The sequence below is a fragment of the Hemibagrus wyckioides genome, linkage group LG26 (assembly GCF_019097595.1).
Source record: "Hemibagrus wyckioides isolate EC202008001 linkage group LG26, SWU_Hwy_1.0, whole genome shotgun sequence".
In the NCBI taxonomy this organism is placed as follows: domain Eukaryota; kingdom Metazoa; phylum Chordata; class Actinopteri; order Siluriformes; family Bagridae; genus Hemibagrus; species Hemibagrus wyckioides.
This window is the reverse complement of record NC_080735.1, coordinates 11,117,364-11,139,166: the sequence shown is the minus strand read 5'-3', so window position 1 is coordinate 11,139,166 and position 21,803 is coordinate 11,117,364. Positions and strand designations below refer to the sequence as shown.

The window sequence follows — 21,803 nt, the reverse complement described above, 5'->3', positions numbered from 1 at the left end:
AAGGGGATTTGAGGAGGGATAAAAGGACAAGGGAGGAGCGAGACTAATGGTTTGTGCCGTCACTCGATGAGCTGCAGGAGCCTCTGGGCCGTAAATTTGAACCCTCTTGTCTCGCCTTTGATTAAAACACTGCAAATTTACAACTCTCTTCCACGCAGTTCATAACTCAGCGGCCCTGCGAGACGGAAACTACAGGCTTATCAATATGAATGAAGTGCAAGTGTTTTGCTTTGAATACTACCAAATCTCTTGATGAAAATTTTCTGTCTTCTATTGCATGTTCTACTGGACATATTTATGAGTTCTTTCATTGTACTGATTATATCATATAAGATATAAGTGGATGCAAGGGCTACAGGGGTAATGAATATTTAAAAAAAAGAAAGAAAAAAAATGAAAGAAGTATATATTACAGTAGCTAATATACATTCTAGCTGAGAGGCAGCTTTCTTCTACATGCAGTAGTAGAAGGTGTCCTTACCACATTTTAATAATCAGACACTAAAATATTTATACCGAGGATTATAAGCAAGACTTACCTTTCGCTTGTTATTTGGGCTGACATACAAGTAACTAAGAATGGTTTTCACCCCGACTTTCTCATTAAGCTTCTCGTAAGTGGTTCCGTAGTCAGTTGACCTGCAAGTTAATGAGAGAGCACAATGAAGACTCTGTGAATTACTTGTCACAATTTAAGTCCAACCATGTCTTTAACCAGTTGAGGACCATGCATGAAATTAAACCATTCAGTGTATTTTCCAATTCTAAACATTTTAGCTGGAGTCTTAATTGCATGTACTGAGAAATATGAATGAGATAATTATCCACTAGAGACTTTGAATGTGTCCTAAATGTCAAAGTTCATGTCTAGGTCTAGACATGAACTTCAAGTCTAGAAGCTGTTATTTATTATGTCTCAAGCATAGCTAACTAGACGATGTGGATTCACTGGTGTTCACAATGTTTATTCAGCAGTGAACAACCATGGCGCCCTACATAGCACAGTTAATCTTTCCTCCTTTAGTATTTCAGGAGAAATAAAAGAATGCAGAGATATAATGTACAATACTGAGAAATGTCAGAACTTACAATAAGGTCTCATTTCATGTGCTATTATTTCCTACAATGCAATCAACCATCAAAAAAAAGAACATTCAGAACAGGAGGTAAAGGTTTAAACAGCCAGCCATGGCAAAGAGCAAATGAAGCAAAATTGGCCATGCTGTCTGGGTAAGAGTTATGGCTGTTCCTTGTCAATCACAGCAGCACAAACCCATCATGTGTGTCTGTGTGCTTGTGTATGTGGAAGAGGGTAGACAGCCATGTCCTGCAAGTGTCTTACACATCAAACTGGATATTTTGGATGTTAAAACTGCTTCTTTGTCCTATGGAGCTCAATGAAGGAATCGTTTTACCAAGTTGGTTAAACTGTTTAGATTTTGCTACAGTCTAAAAATCATGTACTATATATTCAAGTGCATAGCATGTAGTGTACAGTACATAGAGTTTAGCAAACCATTTAAGACATAAGGTGTGCCCCATATCCCACTTATACACTATCCCATGCCACTGTAGTAAAAATAGTGTGAGTAGCGTGTTCAAAATTCTAACAAGAAGTGCACTTAAGGGAAAAAATATCATAATAGTCAATGACACTCCGATGGGCAAGACATCTTACAAATGTCTTTTAAATTAGCCCACATTGTGAAATTTATTTTTAAACATTTTAATAATTCACTGCATCCTGCTACAACTAGCAGCATCACATTACATATGTTTTATGTCATTTGCCATCGACTGGGAAATGGTTTGTAATTCCTTTCCGCAAACTAGACGGTAGAGTACATAACGTATAGTGTAAGTGCATAGTGTATAATAAGTCATTTGGGACGCAGCTACAGTCTGATTAGTGTTCTGAACATGTCTGACATTTTTTGAACTGTTCCAAACCACACAAAAAAATCCGTTTTTTTTTTTTGCTATGCTTCTTATGGTGTAGCCTTACTGGTAAATGTACCGTATATGTGAATATACAAAAAATCGATGTAATATACACGTGATTGTGTAATTAAATAGTTTGATTCATTATCAGCAACATCTCTGGGGCATTTCAATATATTCTACTGTACACAGTTGTTTCTCTTTTGTGCACATTTCATCCAAAAGTCAAATTCTAGCCTTTTACAGTCTGGTTACCTCCAACAGTGAAAAGGAAGAAAATTGCTTTACAAGATTTCATTCCAATTTTACTGAAAGACCCGCCACCTACCTACATTTATAACCTAATTTACTTATGGAAAAACAACACTGCTGCCAAATTTTAAACTGGTTGCTTAACCAAGGTTATCCTTGCAGCAACACACCAAGGAAAGGTTAGAAAGACGTCAAAATAAAAACATTTACTTGCCAGTTTGGTAAAATATATTCATATTTGCAAACATTTTAAGATAGTTATATTCAACACTATTAACTATTTAGAACTCCCAGAATACCACACATTGCTTAGCCTGACAGAGAGCACAGGGATGCTAAACAAAGTGTGTTAATTCAGATGTACTTCTTATACGATCAACTAATTAGCTTATAATCTAGGACAGAGATGTCCAATCTTATTAACCAAAACATGTGGTTGAGCTTGGCTTTCGAAAAGACTATCCGATGTGGTTTCTGCTGAAAACCTGCAGTCACACCGGCCCTTTCTGAATAAAACTGGACACCCTTAATCTAGGCTAGATTTTATTCTAAAATGTTGTTCTGAGTCTCCTATGTATGCTGCTTCAAGCAACATCCTCCTCTCAACTAGCATTACTTGGTATTACCTTCACACATAGGAAAAAAAAAAATTCCACAAAAATGTTCCCTTTGCCCTTTTTAAATGTTCAATTATGTATAGATTGAGTGACCCAGACACTGGCCACTGTGTCCCTAAAACAGATGACAGAGGTAGTTTTCTAAACTCCAGACACAAAGATATCTCAGGATGACAAAACATGCATAGAGTTTGCAGAAAACAGCCTCAGCACACCATTTGACCTTGTTTGCGAAGGTCAAGGCATTTTACCACCACACGACTTTCCTCACCTTCACAATTTATACACTCAGAAGTGTTCACAGTGTTTACCACTGAGATAGGGATAAACAGCTTCAGTGTGCTGTTCCAGAAGGCTCAATTTTTTAATCTTTTTTTTTCCCCCTCAACACATATCTGAGGTCACTTGTGGATTAGAGGCAAGTCTGGGATATGAGACTCTCAGCAACTGACCTCTCAATAAGTCAAATATATATGGCATAATTTGAAAGGAAATATATATCAATATACTGTTTGTTTCTTTGGTCTTTTGGGTTTATGAAAGAATTCTAATTCTGATTGGTTAATAAGTCTAGTTTTTTAAAGAGGTTCTATTTACAAAGAATATTTTATGAAGATTTTGCAGAGTTTTCCTAAGGGGACAAGCCAGAGTACCCTTGTGTGTACCATTGTTCCCTTTGAGTGTGGCTTTCTGTTATCTTCTCAATACATGGGCATGTACATGAATCATGTAAGTTGCATGTATCCTTTGGACAGTTGAACTTTCTAGCTTTCAAAAAGGAATCTACTTAGAACCTTGTGACAGTGGGAAACCTTCAACTATGATTCTATGTACATAGAATCATAGTTGCCCAAGAGAGTCACAGGTTGTCTGAATTAAACCTTTTTCCCCTAAGTGGAGCTTTCTAAAGAGCTTCTATGTGAAGGCTTTGCTGAAAAGTAAACTTTCTGTTGGATGATTCTTCATATAACCTTTAATGTTTCCCCAGCTAGTTTTTTTTTTGCTCTATGTGAGGCACACACACAAAATTGGAAAAATAAGGCTTTGTGACTCACAATCCTGTTGTGGGATTAAACAATGTATTGTAATGTGCTATAGGCTATATATTCCATTCAGTTTTTTTACAAGCTATACGGCAGTCCAGCAAACACCAGAGAAAGATTGGGAATAGCTGAACAGTTGGAAAGGAGAAAACTGGCTAAGAATAAGCATGATGTACCAACTTTTGCCACAAGTTTAGGGTTGGAATATGAACTGCACTGAGAGAATAACGCAAATACTTACGTAAGTACAGGTAATAGGTAAGTACAGGTCGTTTTTTCGAGAATCAGCTGCCTCTTTTAGTTGAAAAATGTTAGCATGAAACTTTATTTGCACTGTGGGTAGTTCAAAAATAAAAAAAAACATCAACAAGAATAAAAACTTATGGGAAAAAAGACTTTTATCCTTGTTCTGAATTAAAAAGCAAACAAAATGGTAGTCTATATATAATATTCATTTTCTATAACGCTTATCCTCCTCAGGGTCACAGGGAGCCTGAAGCCTATCCCAGAAGACTCTGGGCACAAGGTGATGGGTACCTTAGATGCAGTACCAAACAATCACACACACTCAGACACTATGGACAATTTAGACATGCCAATAAGCCTAGAGATATCTATGGACTGGGGAAGGAAACGAGAGTACCCCAAAAAAACACACATGGAGAGAACATGAGGCATGAATCAGTGCCCTAACCCTGTATATGTAAATGTGCAACCACCAAGCTACAGCCATAATAATAAAACCATCTGCCTAATATTGTGTTGGTCCCCCTGGAGTCCTCTAGATCTCTGAAAGTGTGCTCTGCTATCCGGCACAATGGCATTAGTAGCAGATTCTTTAGCTCCTGTTAGTTAAAAGCTCCATGGATCAGACTAGTTTGTACAACACACATCCCACAGATGCTCGATCAGACTGAGATCTGGGAAATTTGGAGGCCAAGTCATCAAGCACCTCCAAACACCTTGCTGCCTAATATATCCCACAATTTGGCAGACCCCATGAACTCTGTCTCTTACAGAAGTGGGTTTTAAAGTAGACACCCCAGGAGTCCACGAAGCATAGATAGGTGGGTAATTTTATCATCATCATCATCATTTAAATTTATTCTCTTTTACAAATTTTGTTACGGTGGTGGACATCACAACCCACCATATTCTAATATATTTTATTTACTACTTAGCTTTTAGTCTTATTAGCCTATGATTGGTCAGTTGAATTGAATCCAAACCATAATAACTCAGAAACTGGTCAGCCTTAGCTAATCTTCTGTACTTAAATAACTGTTTGGAAAATTCATAGTTAAACTGGTTCCTGGCACCAATTCCTTAATAATGTTTAAGGAATAAATAAATAAATAAATAAATATTTAGAAACTTTTTAAATTAGCAACAACATTTGGTCAGTTTTTTTGGGGGAATATTTTCCACATCTATGGCACCAGACAATGAACCCTATTACAACACTGGACAATTTCAACATTAGACGTCTTCTCACATCTAGTCTAGGCAAGTTCTCAAGTAGTCTGATGTGGGGTGAACATCATTAAATAATTCAGTCTAGTACTAATGTGAAATCTGTGTTCTGTTGAGATGTGCCAATTCAAACTTCTGAAAGTTTTAACAACTTTTCATTTTTTCCACTTGCCACTTCAAATATATTCTGTGCAAGGCCTAAATAATCAAGTCCCTGCCTAAGATAGCCTAATTTGTGGATAAGATAAGGCATCTCTCATTCAGATTTAATCAAAATGTCTGTTTCTTCAGTGCTAGCAATCAGATGCACAGCCTAAATAGCGGCCTTGTTATAAAAAAAGTTTTTGATTCTTTTAAATGCGCATGCTGAAAGCACTACACCATCAGCTGCAATTTATTGTAACAATCTTCGTTTTTCCTCTGTTCAGGATAAACCACAAGCTAAAATGTTCCGGCTATAACTTTTATGGTGTCCTAAAACCTTACTTTAACTTGAGCTTTAACTATTACAAGAACTCATAAAGAGGCTGTTCTGAGATCAGCATAAAGCAGCAACTCCTGCCAGGGGCTGACAATAAATAGCCTGACTCTGGAGGGTTCTTTTCCTGCTGAGATTTATAATGAAATGGTTACAGAGCAGATGAAATACAGTACTGTTCTCTCTGGACCCAGATGGCAGGAGGTGATTTATGACCGTTGCTCTGCACTGTCGCAGGGGTCATACAGGACTATTGGAAAATTACATCATCTTTGTATCGATCAGCTACTCATAGGCTATTTCAAAAGACGTGTGATTTAATGTCGAGTGGCTGGACCTGCGTAATGTCTCTGCCACTGGCACGCAGGTGATGAGAAAGAGGTAAAAAAAAAAAAAGGAACATCTTGAGTGAAAAAAAAAATGATTCTCTGAGAAAAGCTTCACTTTCGCAAGATTTAGTCACCAATTTCATTCACCATAATGAACATTTGCTTTAGTAGCTGAATCTATAGCCGTTTAACTTAAATGGCTGCATTTTTCTTCCTGTTGAGCATCAGTTACTTCACCCGAGCTGAGAAGTGGAGTTCTGTTTATAGCCTAAGGCTATGCTTGAAGAGAAGCTCACTTTTAGCTGCAAACTTGCAAATTAAATATATTCCTAAAAATAACAGATGCACACAATCTGGTCACTGGTCACTTTATTAAGTACACTAGCATGTTAATATAACTGTCCAGACAGCTAATCATGTGGCTGCAACGCAATACATGAAGTCAGCAGTCAAGAGTTTTAGTTAATGATCACAAACATCAGAAAGTTATCCAGTTATGTGGCATGTCTACTGGTGCCAGACAGGTTAGTCTAAGTTTTTCAGAAACTGACGAGCTATTGGGATTTTCATGCAAAACAATCGTGAGAATTTACTCACAATGCTATGAATAACAACCCACAACCAGGAGATATTGCTTTAGTGATGAGATTGGTCAAAAGAAAAAGGACAGACTAGTTTCAGCTAACAGGAAGACTATGGTAACTCAAATAACCACAGTTTATAGCTGTGGTGAGCAGTAAACTTTACAGAACACAGAAAACCCATTAGAGCATAGCCAAGAACAGGATTCTGAGACTACAGTGGGCACAGGCTTACAGAAAATGCTTAATTTCTGCATGCAGAAATATGGGTCAGAATATGTTGTCAACAGAATAGCTCCATGAACCTAACCTGCCCTGTGTCAACAGATCAGGCTGGTGGTGGTAGTTGTAGTGTTATGGTGTAGGGAATGTTTTCTTAGCACATACACTATATTGCCAAAAGTATTCGCTCACCTGCCTTGACTCACATATGAACTTAAGTGACATCCCATTCCTAATCCATAGGGTTCAATATGACGTCGGTCCACCCTTTGCAGCTATAACAGCTTCAACTCTTCTGGGAAGGCTGTCCACAAGGTTTAGGAGTGTGTTTATGGGAATTTTTGACCATTCTTCCAGAAGCGCATTTGTGAGGTCACACACTGATGTTGGACGAGAAGGCCTGGCTCTCAGTCTCCACTCTAATTCATCCCAAAGGTGTTCTATCGGGTTGAGGTCAGGACTCTGTGCAGGCCAGTCAAGTTCATCCACACCAGACTCTGTCATCCATGTCTTTATGGACCTTGCTTTGTGCACTGGTGCACAGTCATGTTGGAAGAGGAAGGGGCCAGCTCCAAACTGTTCCCACAAAGTTGGGAGCATGGAATTGTCCAAAATGTCTTGGTATGCTGAAGCATGCAGAGTTCCTTTCACTGGAACTAAGGGGCCAAGCCCAGCTCCTGAAAAACAACCCCACACCATAATCCCCCCTCCACCAAACTTTACACTTGGCACAATGCAGTCAGACAAGTACCGTTCTCCTGGCAACCGCCAAACCCAGACTCGTCCATCAGATTGCCAGTTGGAGAAGCGCGATTCGTCACTCCAGAGAACGCGTCTCCACTGCTCTAGAGTCCAGTGGCGGCGTGCTTTACACCACTGCATCCGACGCTTTGCATTGCACTTGGTGATGTATGGCTTGGATGCAGCTGCTCGGCCATGGAAACCCATTTCATGAAGCTCTCTGCGCACTGTTCTTGAGCTAATCTGAAGGCCACATGAAGTTTGGAGGTCTGTAGCGATTGACTCTGCAGAAAGTTGGTGACCTCTTCGCACTATGCGCTTCAGCATCCGCTGACCCCGCTCCGTCAGTTTACGTGGCCTACCACTTCGTGGCTGAGTTGCTGTCGTTCCCAAACATTTCCACGTTCTTATAATACAGCTGACAGTTGACTGTGGAATATTTAGGAGCGAGGAAATTTCACGACTGGATTTGTTGCACAGGTGGCATCCTATCACAGTTCCACGCTGAAATTCACTGAGCTCCTGAGAGCGACCCATTCTTTCACAAATGTTTGTAAAAACAGTCTGCATGCCTAGGTGCTTGATTTTATACACCTGTGGCCATGGAAGTGATTGGAACACCTGATTCTGATTATTTGGATGGGTGAGCGAATACTTTTGGCAATATAGTGTATATGGAACTTCTAACACACAATCGAAGACTGTTTGAATGCCACAGCCAGTGTGAGTACTAGCACGCCCTTATTGACTATTCCATCTACTATCTTTTAATGTAACATTCAGCCTGGTACTTCAGTGGCCTCCCAAGTCACCAGATCTATTATCAGTTATGCCATGCAATCATGTCAACATGCACCAGAATCTCAACGAAACATTTCCAACACCTTGTGGAATCTAGTGCGTGAAGAATCGAGGCTTTTCTGAAAGCAAAGTTTTCTTGTACAGTGTTAGTTCATAATGAATTGGCTAGTGAGTGTATGTGCAGGGCAATGATTGTTTTTGGATTTATTTATTTATTTATTTATTTATTTATTTATTTATTTATTTATTTATTTTTACAGTGTTCCATCTCATGTTTCGAGTGTTTTGATCAAGGTCACACTCGAATATTGTGTCTGTCTTTGATAAATGGTGTCCGTTCTGTGTGTGGCATTGCTTTGATTCAAAGTCTGAACCTTATTTGAACTTCGAGGAGGCAAAAGCATGTTTCTTCTCTCTCAATAAAATGGTGGCTTGAATCTTTTAGAATAGACTTCAAAACCTTCATTAGTTTTTAATAGCTTTGAATCTGCATACATGCTGAGCAGGCTGTGCTCCAAATTGAGTTTTAAGATAATGAGAGCTGCTTTACTGAAAACCCCAACAGTTAAGTGGCAAATCAGCCTGATTTTACGTTCTAAATATATGACGCTTACGACATTACGATTTTCACCAGGCCCTGTTTATTTCCCATTTTTTTTTGTTTGTTTGTTTTTTCTAAGTGCATTTATAACCAATTTGCAATTGTCTTTACAACATGTGTAAAAAAAATTGAATGTGACAGCGGATCATTAAATATACAATTTTATATCACAGTGCTGTTGAATGATCTGATTGGTCAAAGCATGTTGATTTATTTTCTATGAGAGCAGTTCTGGCACTGGTTATAATATTTTATCATTTCAGAAGTGACCATTTCCATAGTGGACATTCCATTAATTGTTGACACAAAACAAGTATTCAAACAATTTTGCTTTTAATAATACATACATCCTATTCCAATTTAGGCATCATGTCTTTTGACTATGCACTTGTTAATATAAACAAGGACATATTCATATGTGTAAAAAGCCACTATACTGAAAAAAAAAACAAGGCTTACAAATTTCAGTAGCCATCATGGTAAAGGTGACAGTGAAGGAGTTCCTTAAAGTTCTCAGGAACAACAGTATTAAACAACATTCGAGTGGCAAAAGCTACAGAGCCTAACCACAGCCTGTAAACGTCCCTGTGAGTACAACGAAGCACAGAGATACAAGCCTAAAACATTAAACAAATCAGATCCCCTGTGGAACAATATACTGGTCACTTGAAACACAAGTAAAATAAAACACTTTGGCAATAATTGATCCCAAGAAAACCATACTCACAGTGAAGCACAAGGGTGGAAGCATCATGAATTTGGGCTGCTCTAAAACTTGTAAGTGGTCCTGGGCCAATATATGTCATTGAAAGAAACATGAATGGACATAGAGGGGAATTTAATCTCATTAGCCAAGAGACTGAATTTTGGCAGAAGATGGAGGTTTCAATCAACATCCCAAAACCAAGACCCTAAATATCTCAAGAAGGCCTTGTATGGTCTAAACAATCTCCTGACTGCAATCCTGTTGGAATTGTACAGAGGATTTTGAAATTGTGAGTGTATCAGTGTGACCCTCCTAACCCTGGGGAAATGAAGATAGCTTGCCAAAAGGAATGGAGCAGAATTGAACCACAATGTGGCACAAAGCTAATTACACATGCTCACGTTAAGACCCTATGAGTCTACAGAAAATTTTTGCCTGTGGTGCTTTGACTTACTGGACTGTAAAGCACTTTGAGACCTGCAGATGTTCACAGCTATTCACAAGGGCAAAAACCCATAACGCATGTGACATTTTATGTGAACCATAAATTACCATATCACTGTCAATAAGCCAGAAAATAGAGAACAGTAATGAAAGGCTGAAAGGATTGCTTTAAAAGTCCAAGGAAATAGGTATAAAAGGAATAATAAGCGCATTTGGTAAATCTTTGAAGGCTGTGACTCACCCGATCCAAAGTAAGCGGATTACAGAAACGATTCATTATATGCTCTGATGATATAGATCATTGTTGTGTGTCATTTGTGATACAATGAAGCATGGTTCATTATGTCAAGGACACTGAGCTTTAAGCAGTGTCAGCTTACTATATTATAGAATTTAATTACCAGCTCTGCTTTATCTGAATAACTGGGGTGAGTAGCTTCATTTTGCCTTTTGAAGAATTAACTTCTGTGTTCTGTAAAATCAGTAACTGAATTACTGAAATACAGCAAATACAATGGCATGTGTCTGGGATTGGAGACTTAATTTACCAAGTCTGCACTAAAAAAAAAGAAAAAGTTGGCTTTTGTAATGGCATGTAACGGCAGGGACTCAGTTTCATTAAAAAAAAAAAAAAACATGGCTGCCAAAGATTACAACTCCCAGCAACCACCAGCACTCACTGACACATTGTCTCACACTGTGGTAACATGTGTTTAATTATTCATGTTTGGTTTCTATACTTCATAAGCACACTGGTTTCAGTTCCTGGTTATTAGGTATATGCTTTGTTTCCTAGGTCCATGACATTACTAAGATATTACCTTTTCATTCTGTTTGATTTCTTTTGTATCGGTCTTGCCCTGATATACCTGTTTGAACCTGTGCTTTTGCCCTGTTCCGTTACTTTGAATGTATTTATTTTTATTAAAAGTCCTGCATTTGCATCCTGTCTTTGAGTTTGAATTGTGACAGGCTTCACATTTTTGTTGGCTCTGCTCTCTTATGAGATCTCTTTCTAATATCCTATACTGACGAATACCGTCACCTTGAAATGGTCTTAAACAGATTTTCCATGATGGACAATGGCCTTTCATTATGTCTGGAAAAATAAGTCCAAGTTGAGCTGGCCTCCAAATTGTGTTTTACAGTTTTAAAGGGGTTTCTGGCTGCTCTATAGACTAATTATTCAAACATGTACAGTGATATTCAGGCTATTTATTGAAGCCCTAGGTCCAGGCTGACATTATTTATAGGCTACTTATTTTTTAAGTTATTGTGTTTTGGATTAAATGAATTCAATTTAAGTGACCAGTCAATAAGAAATATAATAATTTAAGGATTGGTTGTGGTTTCCATCACTGTAATTATGAGTATGGATTTATATGAACAAGAGAGAAGAAGAATGGTTGGATTACAGCAGATATAAAAAGTATGCACACTTCTGTTCAACCGAATTATGTCAGATCTTTTTTCACCTTTAATTTTATATAGCAAACAACAAAACCAGATCAATAAATAATAAAATAAAATAAAATAAAATAAAATAAAATAAAATAAAATAAAATAAAATAAAATAAAATAAAATGAAATAAAATAAAATAAACATGCTTACGGAAAAAGAGAAAATATCTTACAATAATTTTGGCAGATGTTTGCACAACCTTTTACAATATGGTGTGTTATTGTGCTCAGAATGAACTCTTGTTCAAAAGTTATTAATCATCCCATGTCTGTCATCAGTGAGGTGAGAAATAAAGACTTTCTGTTTTCTTTTAGTCATCCTTTAGGTTTCATCTGACTGTAAGCTATTTGTGGACCATGGCTTCAGCAAAGCATGTCCAGGATCTCATTGTAGAAAAGTACTAAAGAGAAGAGGGGTGCAAAATAATTTCCAAAATAATACCATGGAGCACTGTGAAGGCCGTCATCAACAAGTGAAGAAAATTGGGCACCAGAGTGACATTATCAAGAACAAAATTGGCATAACAGAACTGCTGAAATCTTATTAGGAAAGTTGCCAAAAGATCTATGGCAGTATTAAATTATTCACGCCCTTTATCTAGAGTGACTTACATTTATCACATTTGTACAACTGATCGTTAAGGGCCTTGCTCAAGAGCCCAGCAGTGGCAGCTTGGTGGTCCTGGGATTTGAACTCCCTTGAACCTTCCACTTTCCTGTACACATGATATCCCCATATAATCTGATAGCTCTGGGATATATTTAAAGGAAGATTGGAATTAAATTGTCACAGAAAGGTTACCCTGGCTTACCTTATGCTTTAAGGTGGAAAAAGATCTTGGGTTTATTTTTTACATCACGAATCTTAATTTTAAGAGTAGTGTCTAGAATTTCATTTATTCTCTGCAGGTCCAGTTTTGCGTGAATAAAATGATAGGAGAAGCTATGAACTCTAAAAATTCTAAACAGGTGAATTTTCTGGTTTCTGTTGGAAATTTGGTGTATTTGACTGAGCTGCAGCTTAAAATTTTAGATTCATTTTAGAACCAATTAGATTTAATTAGACAATTAGACTTAAAAAAAAAAAACAGACTATTCTTCCCAGCTTTAATATTTATATATTTTACTATGTTGATGGTAACAATGCAGAAATATCTAGTATTTTCCATGAATCATTATATAACACAAGGATAGCATTGAGAAAAGAATAAGAAAAGAAAAGAAAAGAAAAGAAAAGAAAAGAAAAGAAAAGAAAAGAAAAGAAAAGAAAAGAAAAGAAAAGCTGAATATGGTTCCAAGAAAATTCCTTACATATCCTTTCAAAAAAGCTTGTGCATGATCCCATCATCATTGGGGCCAAATGCAATACAGAAACAACAGAAAAGAGTGTTTTGCAACAGGATTTAAACCTTATGTTACAAACTATGCCTAAGCAGCTTCCACAAAAAAAAAGATCTGAAGGTCTTTATGAAAACGTACAGCCTGTGTTCACAATAATGAGTTTTATTACAGGATAGTTTTTTTTTGCAAACTTACCTCCACAGGGAGCTCTCAGTGACACTGCCAAGGTTGAAGTCGTACAGCTTGGTCAGCATGAGAATTACCTGGGAAAAAAAGCACCATGTGGTTATTTCATTATTCAAGCCTCATGGCTCATGGTAATGTGTGATTAATATATTTGCATAACTTGAAGGTGAAAGATGATTTGTTTGTACATGCTAATCACATAATAACTCTAGAGAAGGCATTGAAATGCATCTGCTGAAACAAGCAATACAATGCAATCAGTCTGGAAACAGAAAAAAAAAAAGAAAAGAGAAAAAATATTTACAATATTATATATATATGTATATATTGTAATAGCAATAATGCCATTATACATTGTTCTAAAAGTATGGATACAGTGAGGTCCGTGATTTTCTGGGGAAGATGATTTTATAAAATAAATATTACATTTTATAAAAGTATTCCAATCACACAACTCAACTCAACAAATCACTGTCAAGTTTTGTTACCTTTTAAATTGTCCCCACTGAAGAAACTACTGAACAAATAAAGCTCCTTCTTAATAAATAAATGAAAAAAAAAATCAAAATAAATAGGTAATCTGACTGAACTTTACAAAGACTCACATTTGTATTACGTATATAAATGTTGTAATCGATACAATCTGCAAGTCTGGCAAAAAAAGAAAAAAGAAAAGAAAAGAGAAGATAATACTACAGAGGCTCCTGATTAATATCACGTTTAATACATTTAGTAGCAGCATGAATTTTTCAAATTAAATGGATATTTTGAGTAAACTCTGACTGCCTCTGCCAAGAGGTTCAGGCATGTCCTTCAGCAGATCCTTAGACAATATAATAACCCCAAACATACCGGAGACCAAAAGAACACAAACTCATGTAGCGTCTCTATTCCTGGATAAACAATAAACAACCTTGTAGACATTTGACCGTGCGGTGACCTTGACCCTGACTGGATCAATTCCATTTTGCTCATCTTCTGGTTAAAAAAAAAAAAAAAAACTCCTTATAATCATTATAGTTCATATAAACATTTAACCATTCGTTCTTAAGGTTTATAACAAGAATCTTCAATGGACACAGGGACGGATACAAAGAAACAAAGATAGGATTGATATGTAGAACATATCACCTAAGATCCTCATCTAAGATCTAAGACTCATCCAAGATCCTCCAGGTGTCTCCAACCTGAACATTAGAGGCTTATTGACATTCTCATCAGGCAAGGATTCAAAATATCAGTTGGTTTATCAATCATTGTAAAACATGAAGAAAGATATTTTATGTTAGACACAAACCTATATGCTTAAGCTCAAAATAGCACCAGTTGTTTCTGTAATTGTATTTTCATGACAAGTGCTAACAATTCTGACACGGACTACAAGCACTTAATAAAAAAAAACCCCTAAAGATCTAGACTTTTAAGAACCTTGAAACCCCACAGTTCCGAACTTCAGAGCATCCCTGCATTTTACAAGAGCACATTGGTGAATCTTTCAGAAGAGTTTCGCAACAACTTGTCACCTTCCTGTGTGACGAGTTAATCATGACTGACATTCTTTACTACTTAATCATAATGTTCTGAATCATGGTACCACTGAGCAAATATTCTTTAGAACACATTTTGGTTGCACAAGACTTTCCTAACTAGGTCAATCATGCTCCTTGGGGAAACTATAAGAGAGAAAACGCTGTAGTTTGCCTGGAGTGAAAAGGAGTAGCACACATGAAAAACTTCTGATCTATTTCTTTAAAATTTAGTGGAAGAGCTGAACGTCTGCAAAGGCAGATAGAGATACTACTGAAATATACATTAATAAGGATTGTAATGGAGGGCATAATTTTTCCTGAGCAAGGTTTCTTTTTTTTAGCTACCTTCTTCATTTTTCGTGACCTCCTCTCAGTGTACTGTACTGTACTTACGTGTGAAGCCCAGGTGAGCAGTGTGACTTTGGTCAGATTTTTACAAAAAACAAAACAAAAATAACAACAACAACAAAAAAAAACCCACAGGCAGCCATGTGTCAACAACTACAAGGCAGAAACACATGCACCTGGGCAGCGGAATCACATTTCCACATAATGCTTGTTATCACACTCATTATGCGCTGACATCTGCCACATGTCCACCTGTACAAGGATCAGAAAAGACCTCCTGTTCATTCAAACGGAAGAAATGCTGGATATAAGAAATAGATACTAAGCTCTGTTGTTTAGTTGTATATACAGTGTTTTTTTATTATTATTATTATTAACTTAAAAAGCCCTTCTCCAAATAATTAGATGCTTAGTTAAGTCGGACATCTTCGAACAGCAGATGTCCCAACATCGCCAGTGTGAAAAAATAAAGTTTTATCATTAATAAACAAGCACCCGTTGGCAGACAGGCAGCTCAGAGCTCACAGCATAAAATGCTAAACATGTATTTCTTAAACTAAGATTTAACTGCAATCTGCAGAAATTGGTTTCATGAGCACCCAGCAGAGGATCAGCCTCCTTTATACAGACATGTTACATTATTCACATTAACTTTTTTTGTTTTTTGCCCGTACACTGGTGTTCAGTTCCACCTGTGGAATGGAAATCGACTTATCAGACATTTTCAATCAGTATAAAGAAATGAATTATTTTTTGGCTGCGAGTCTGATATAAAAATGAGTCAGGACTCTGTTGGCTTTCAGTGTGTGTTGTTGCCACAATTGGATAACAGAATTGTAGTGGTTCAAGATAACACCTTCATATTTTAGATGTTTATGAAGGGGCATCTCAGAGAGCAGAAATGGGTTTGATATCTTCATTTACTCTGAACGTTTATGTCAAAAAACAAATGAAAAAAGCTTATGGATAAATTTATTTAGTAGGCTAGATAAAAACAGAAATATGGTCCATGTGCACAGTATGCTAAACAAAATAATAAACTAATAAACTAAATACTACAACGTTTGCGTATTTGTATGCATCCTAGCTACTGACCACATGATCATGTGCTTTTATTACAGAAATAAATTTACAGAAATAAATTTGATTTGATAATCTGACTCCTTATTTTGGTAGCACAAGTCTAATCTACAGTACACACAATCAGTTTCTGGATGGTGTTTAAGCCATAGGCAGATCTATACCGGGAGGTGCGGAGGAGGAGGAGGAGGAGAAGTAGGAGGAGGAGGAGAGGAAAGAGGAAAATCTCTTGATGTGTGTAGAGGCCGTGCCCAGGAGTTTCGTCTGAATAATAAAAAAGTTACATAGATGAAGAACAACAAAGGGCTGGGGTCAAGCAAAGCAATCAGCACATGGCTAAAGTATCATCAACTGACCTAGCAGTTTATATGTTCTAATACGTTAATGTTTCCATAGTAACAGCTTGTAAATGTGTTTAACATTTATTTCAAGAATATGGAAGGAGTCATGGGTGACTTTGACTTTGGGTGTGAACACTAATGAAATCATATAAATAAGCAGTAACTGGTTGCAAAATCCTGGCAATTGTGTGTTATAAAATGACCTCTTAGTCCTTTCAAGACACAAGGAATGGCCATGCTATTTTTTCTCACTGGTGATTCAAAATCAGGCAATTAAGGTGTAGCCCTGATGGCATGGGATTTCAGAGGGAATGCAGGAATAATGTTAGGTAGCTGCGGTCAGATATGGGCCAAGTAATTGAAGAAAACAGCAAGTAAAAATCCAGATTACTGACTACAACTACTTAGTGAGTAACAGCGTCTCCATTTTATACAAGAATGAAGATACCTACCTACTGGTTTTCTCTTGGCTCACAAAACTAAACCTAGCAAATCCAAGGGTCAGTGTTCGTTTTAGATGAAGCTGGCGTGAAGCAAAAGAAACCGCTACCAGAAGCAAATGCATGACTCTTCCAACTTGCGTCCTTTCCCCTTTAGTAAATTGTCAATTCCACCAGGTGAATTTTATCTGTGTTTGCCCTGACCTACTGATTGTTTTAGCTGAAAAACAAAAGTGTAGTTTTAGTTTTCATTTTTTTCTGTAAAAACTATTGCTGTAGCAAAGGGTTAAAAATATAACTGCTACAAAACTTGGTTGCTATGGAAGAGGCTAAAAAGGAGAAACTGGTGCAGTGTAGCATTAATGAATTTAATATCTTGATTATACAAGGGTATTATAGATGAATAATAATAATAATAATAATAATAATAATATAGATTATAATAATATTATAGATTAATAATTGTTAGTAGGGGCAGTGGTGGTTCAAGTGGTTAAAGCTCTGGGTTGTTGATTAGAGGATTGGGGTTCAAGCCCCAGCACTGCCAAGCTGCCACTGTCTGGCCCTTGAGCATGGCCCTTAACCCTCACTGCTCAACCAGGGGCACTGCATCATAGCTGGCCCTGCACTCTGACCTCAGCCTCCCCAAAGTTGCAATATGCAAAAAAAGAACTCATAAATTCAGATTTCATCATGTCAGTCATGAAACTTAAACATGGCCACAAAGCAACTCCAACTCCCAGCAACCACCTGCACTGCACTGATGTTGTTGGATGGTACGCCAGTCTCATTTTTTGACTATTCTAAATTTTGTGACTCTTTGTAATAAAACCTCCTGCATTTGTATCCTACCTCTAAGCATCTACTTCCTGATAAAGTATGAAGTATAAGAAGGTTTATTCTTGGCAGGTTATGTCTGCTACACAGCTGCTGCTGCTGGGAGAGTAGGAAGACTCCTGCCCAGTTGAACCTGCTTAGAAGTAGAGATATTAAATAACATGCTGCTGCTGCCTAAAGCAGGAGGTATCCCCCTCAGAAGCAGATCTATACCAGGAGGTGTGGATGAGGAGGAGGAGGAGGAGGAGGAAAGGATAGTGCAAAATGTCTTGCTGTGTGTAGAGGCTGTGCCCAGGAGTTTACTTGGGATAATAAAAAGTTACGTAGATGGAGAAGTATAAAAGGCTGGGGTCAAGTGAACCAATCAACACGTGGGTAGAGTATCATGACTGAACTAGACGTTTATATGTTCTAATGTGTTATTGCTTCAATAATAACAGCTTGAATTTTGTATTATTATTATTATTATTATTATTATTATTATTATTGTATTTGTATTGCATTGTTGTATTTAAATGACAAAGGTTTAGCGAATTTAAACATTTTTGGTTTTTGTTAATTGAATTTTTTCTTGGTTAGTAACTGGTTGCAAAATCTTAGCAATTGCGTCTTCTAAAATGACCTCTTAGCCCTTATATATATATAAAATAAGTTAGTATTTCATAGGCACTTGGTTGATTTTTATGATCAATTGATATCCATTATCATGACATTTTTAATTTTACGGACTAGTACAAATTTGGCAATCTAACATAACATGATTCAAATTTAACATTAAAACAAATCCTCTCAATAAATAAATAAATATATAAATAATTTAGGCAATACAAAATAGTTTTTGCAAAAGCATAGGTGCAATATGGCATAAAATACTGATAAAAAGTATACCTTGTGCCTTAATCCAGATATAGTTAAAAGGGGAAATTAAAGGGATTTTTAAAACTTTCTCAAACACCATTTCATGCATCATGAAAAGTCTGATGACACAATCAAATTTTTGCATTTAACACCAGTTTTGATCAGTATAAATGGGCTGCTGTTTATTCAAAAACATTTGGGTGTGTGTGTGTAAGACTCAGCCAGAGTGTGTGTGTGTGTGTGTGCATTTCTGCATACGTGCCTTCAGCTAAACTGCAGGAAAGGGGAATGAGTCTAGGGAGCTACTAACCTTAAATGTCCAAAAGAAAGCTGTGCATGCTAATGACGATGCAGCAGGGCGTGCTGATACTGCTGCAGGCATCGCACGCTGGCTTCAACTCTCTTGCTAACTAGGACTGTCAGCGAGATTAGAAGTATGTGTGTGGGTGTGTGTTGTATGTGTGGGTGAGTGAGTGAGTGGGAGAAGAGAGAGAGAGAGAAAGGATGAAGAGTGAGGGAGCGTGGAGGGCTTCTTTAAGCCTCTTAGTGTACTTAAGCCTGTGTGTGAGACAGTGAATGACTGCTTATGTGTGACCGAGAGTGCCGGTGCGTCTCTGTATCGCCATGTGTGTGTGTGCATTATGTATTAGACTTTGTGCTCATGCGTGTATCTGTAACCCTGATTGTATATGCAGTTTATTACACCAATTCTGAAGTGAAGGAAATACAAATCTTAAGGTTGGACATGACTTCCAAACTCTAGTAAGTCCATATGATACAGTAGAGCATAGTGAATAGCTTCCGGAAGCCTGCAGTTAATTCCACGCTTTACTTTCATGTCAGTGATAGATACATTTGCTTGAAATTCATACTCCTTATAAGTGCATTCCTTTGCAGAATCTGAAACTGCATTAAAAGACTATTATTATTTGTCACATACTGAACAGTGATTTTTTTTTTTTCTTTGCATTGCCCATATATTTAGAAAGTCTGGGGCAGAGCACAGGGTCAGCCATGAAATGGCGACCCTGAAGCAAAGTGAGTTAAAGGCCTTGCTCAAGAGCCCAACAGCAACAGCTTGGTAGTACTTGGGGCTTAAATCCCCATCCCCAACCTTCTGATAATCAACCCAGAGCCTTTAACCACTGATCCACCACTGCTGCTATAAATTCCCTTTATGTTATACTCTATGAAGTGAGGGGTTTTTTTTTGCGAGTGCTGTAAGTAGTTTAAATAAAACATACGCATGCAGAATCAGAGTAGCACAAAAAGCATAAAGTTCCCTTTGAGTCATTGCTGTGAGGATGTACGCTTTAAAAAAAAGTGTGAAACATAAAAGTTTATGATAAAAATGATAGCATTAACCCTAATGGTCCTTCTCTCTATAGCAGTATAAAATTATTAGCTCAGTAATAGTTCACTGAATTTGAGTACTGATAGCATGTAACTGATAGCATGAAAGTTACAAAGCAGCTTTACAGAAACATATACATTTATATACATTTCGAATTTGTACATGTATCCCTAATAAGCAAGCCTGAGGTGATGGTGATGAGGAAAAACCTCGTTGAGATGACATTATGAAGAAACCCGTCTTGGTGACACCGGATAGTGAGATTATAAATCATTTCCTATAAACTGTGCCAAAAAGTGAAATTTATTCTAGTCTTAACATGAAGTCTGTCTTGTTGTCGTTATCAACTGTTCACTGATGGAGACTTGAGAGCAAAACTGTAGTTGCAATTGCAGTCCTAAAGCCATCATGACAAAACTATTTGTATCAATTGCAGGCCAGAGCCTTCTTCCTGGTTTCTAAGGGAAGCCATTTACGGTCATCTCATGTATCTTTAGGCTGCCCAGGTGGAGACATCCTCAGCAGCGGCGAGTGAGTTTCCAATAATAATAATAATAATAATAATAATAACTATAATAATAATAATAATAAGAAGAAGAATATATTTAATATATTTGATACAAGTGACATAAAAGAACCAGTCAGAAACCGGCATCGATTCATATCAACTCCTCTTTTCCTCCAACCATAGAAACTGAACTGACCTCTATCCTGTTTGTTCCTTGTATCCAATTGAGAGCAAAACTACATCAAGTCAGAATTTGGTATTTTCACATACACTATTTTAGTGCTGTGCTTCACATTTTTAGAGGGGATGCAGTAAAACTAAGATAATCATGAGCTACACATAATACTATACAACAAGCAAGCTGTATCTGTATGTAATTATTGTAAAAAGTCCGATATCTATTTCTGTCTATATCTGTATAACTCTTACTGAATCACTGCAAATCCAATCCAATACAATGTTTTGTTTTGTTTTTTTCTTTTCAGATTTGTATAATAGTCTCACAATGTTATAATTGGATAAATACTGTATGACAAAGTTAATCAAAACTCATGACCCTAGAATAGTTAATAAGCTGCTTGCCTCTGCATGACAGTAGGCGGTTAAATGAGAGGGCAGTAAAGCTCAAGAGTTTGTTTTTTTCCCCTTCGTTTCTTTTGTGCCTGGAGCTAATTTCACAGCACTACAGCTTACTTCTTACAATAAACAGTAGTCTGATGGATAAAGTTTTAGTAACCAGAGGGTCAAGAGTTGAAATCTCAGGACTGCCAGAGAGTCACTGCTGTTTCCTTGAGAGTTCATCTTCATCTTCTGTTATATACTTTAAATGTCTTAATTTAAATGTGGATAAAAATGAGATGAACACACCAACCTATAGGAAGTTATTATATTTGTGTCTTACCACTGCAAGTAGTAAAAATACTACTACTCGTTTCTGTGCAGATTGAAAATGTAAGCACACTGGAAATTTCAGTAGGAAAAAGCCCAAATTGCTCCCAATGCTACAGCAAAATATAGAAAGCTGCAGTTTTTGGTTTCTCATGAGTATTGCTTGTGCTAATAGTATCTGTTGCCAGCTCATACTCCTGGCTCTCACAGCCTGTTTGTCCTTCAATTCCAAACAGAAAGGGACTGAAGAGGCTCAAACATGCGTGCACAAAAATGACAAAACATTTCCTCGACACGGGAGACATTTTCAACTCAGATACGCCATAAATACATTTAGTATCGGCAGAAACATACCTGTTACCAAACAAGGCTTTTTGGTATTTAAAATACCACATTAGTTTTT

At 37.1% G+C, this 21,803-nt stretch overlaps 1 protein-coding gene across 4 annotated transcripts in view; it reads right to left on the bottom strand.

Moving 5' to 3' along the window:
• Positions 1 to 21,803, bottom strand: part of LOC131347022 (VPS10 domain-containing receptor SorCS1) — a 217,535-nt gene that overhangs the window by 95,323 nt on the left and 100,409 nt on the right. For all 4 annotated transcript variants that reach the window (XR_009203701.1, XR_009203700.1, XM_058380859.1 and 1 more), the window contains exons 2-3: positions 13,227 to 13,294; positions 540 to 639 (exon numbers count right to left, since the gene is read on the bottom strand). Coding sequence is in view for 2 of the 4 variants with exons in the window: in XM_058380859.1 (XP_058236842.1) it covers positions 540 to 639; positions 13,227 to 13,294 (168 nt within the window). In the remaining 2 variants the exon portion in view is untranslated. The remainder of the gene's footprint in view (positions 1 to 539; positions 640 to 13,226; positions 13,295 to 21,803) is intronic.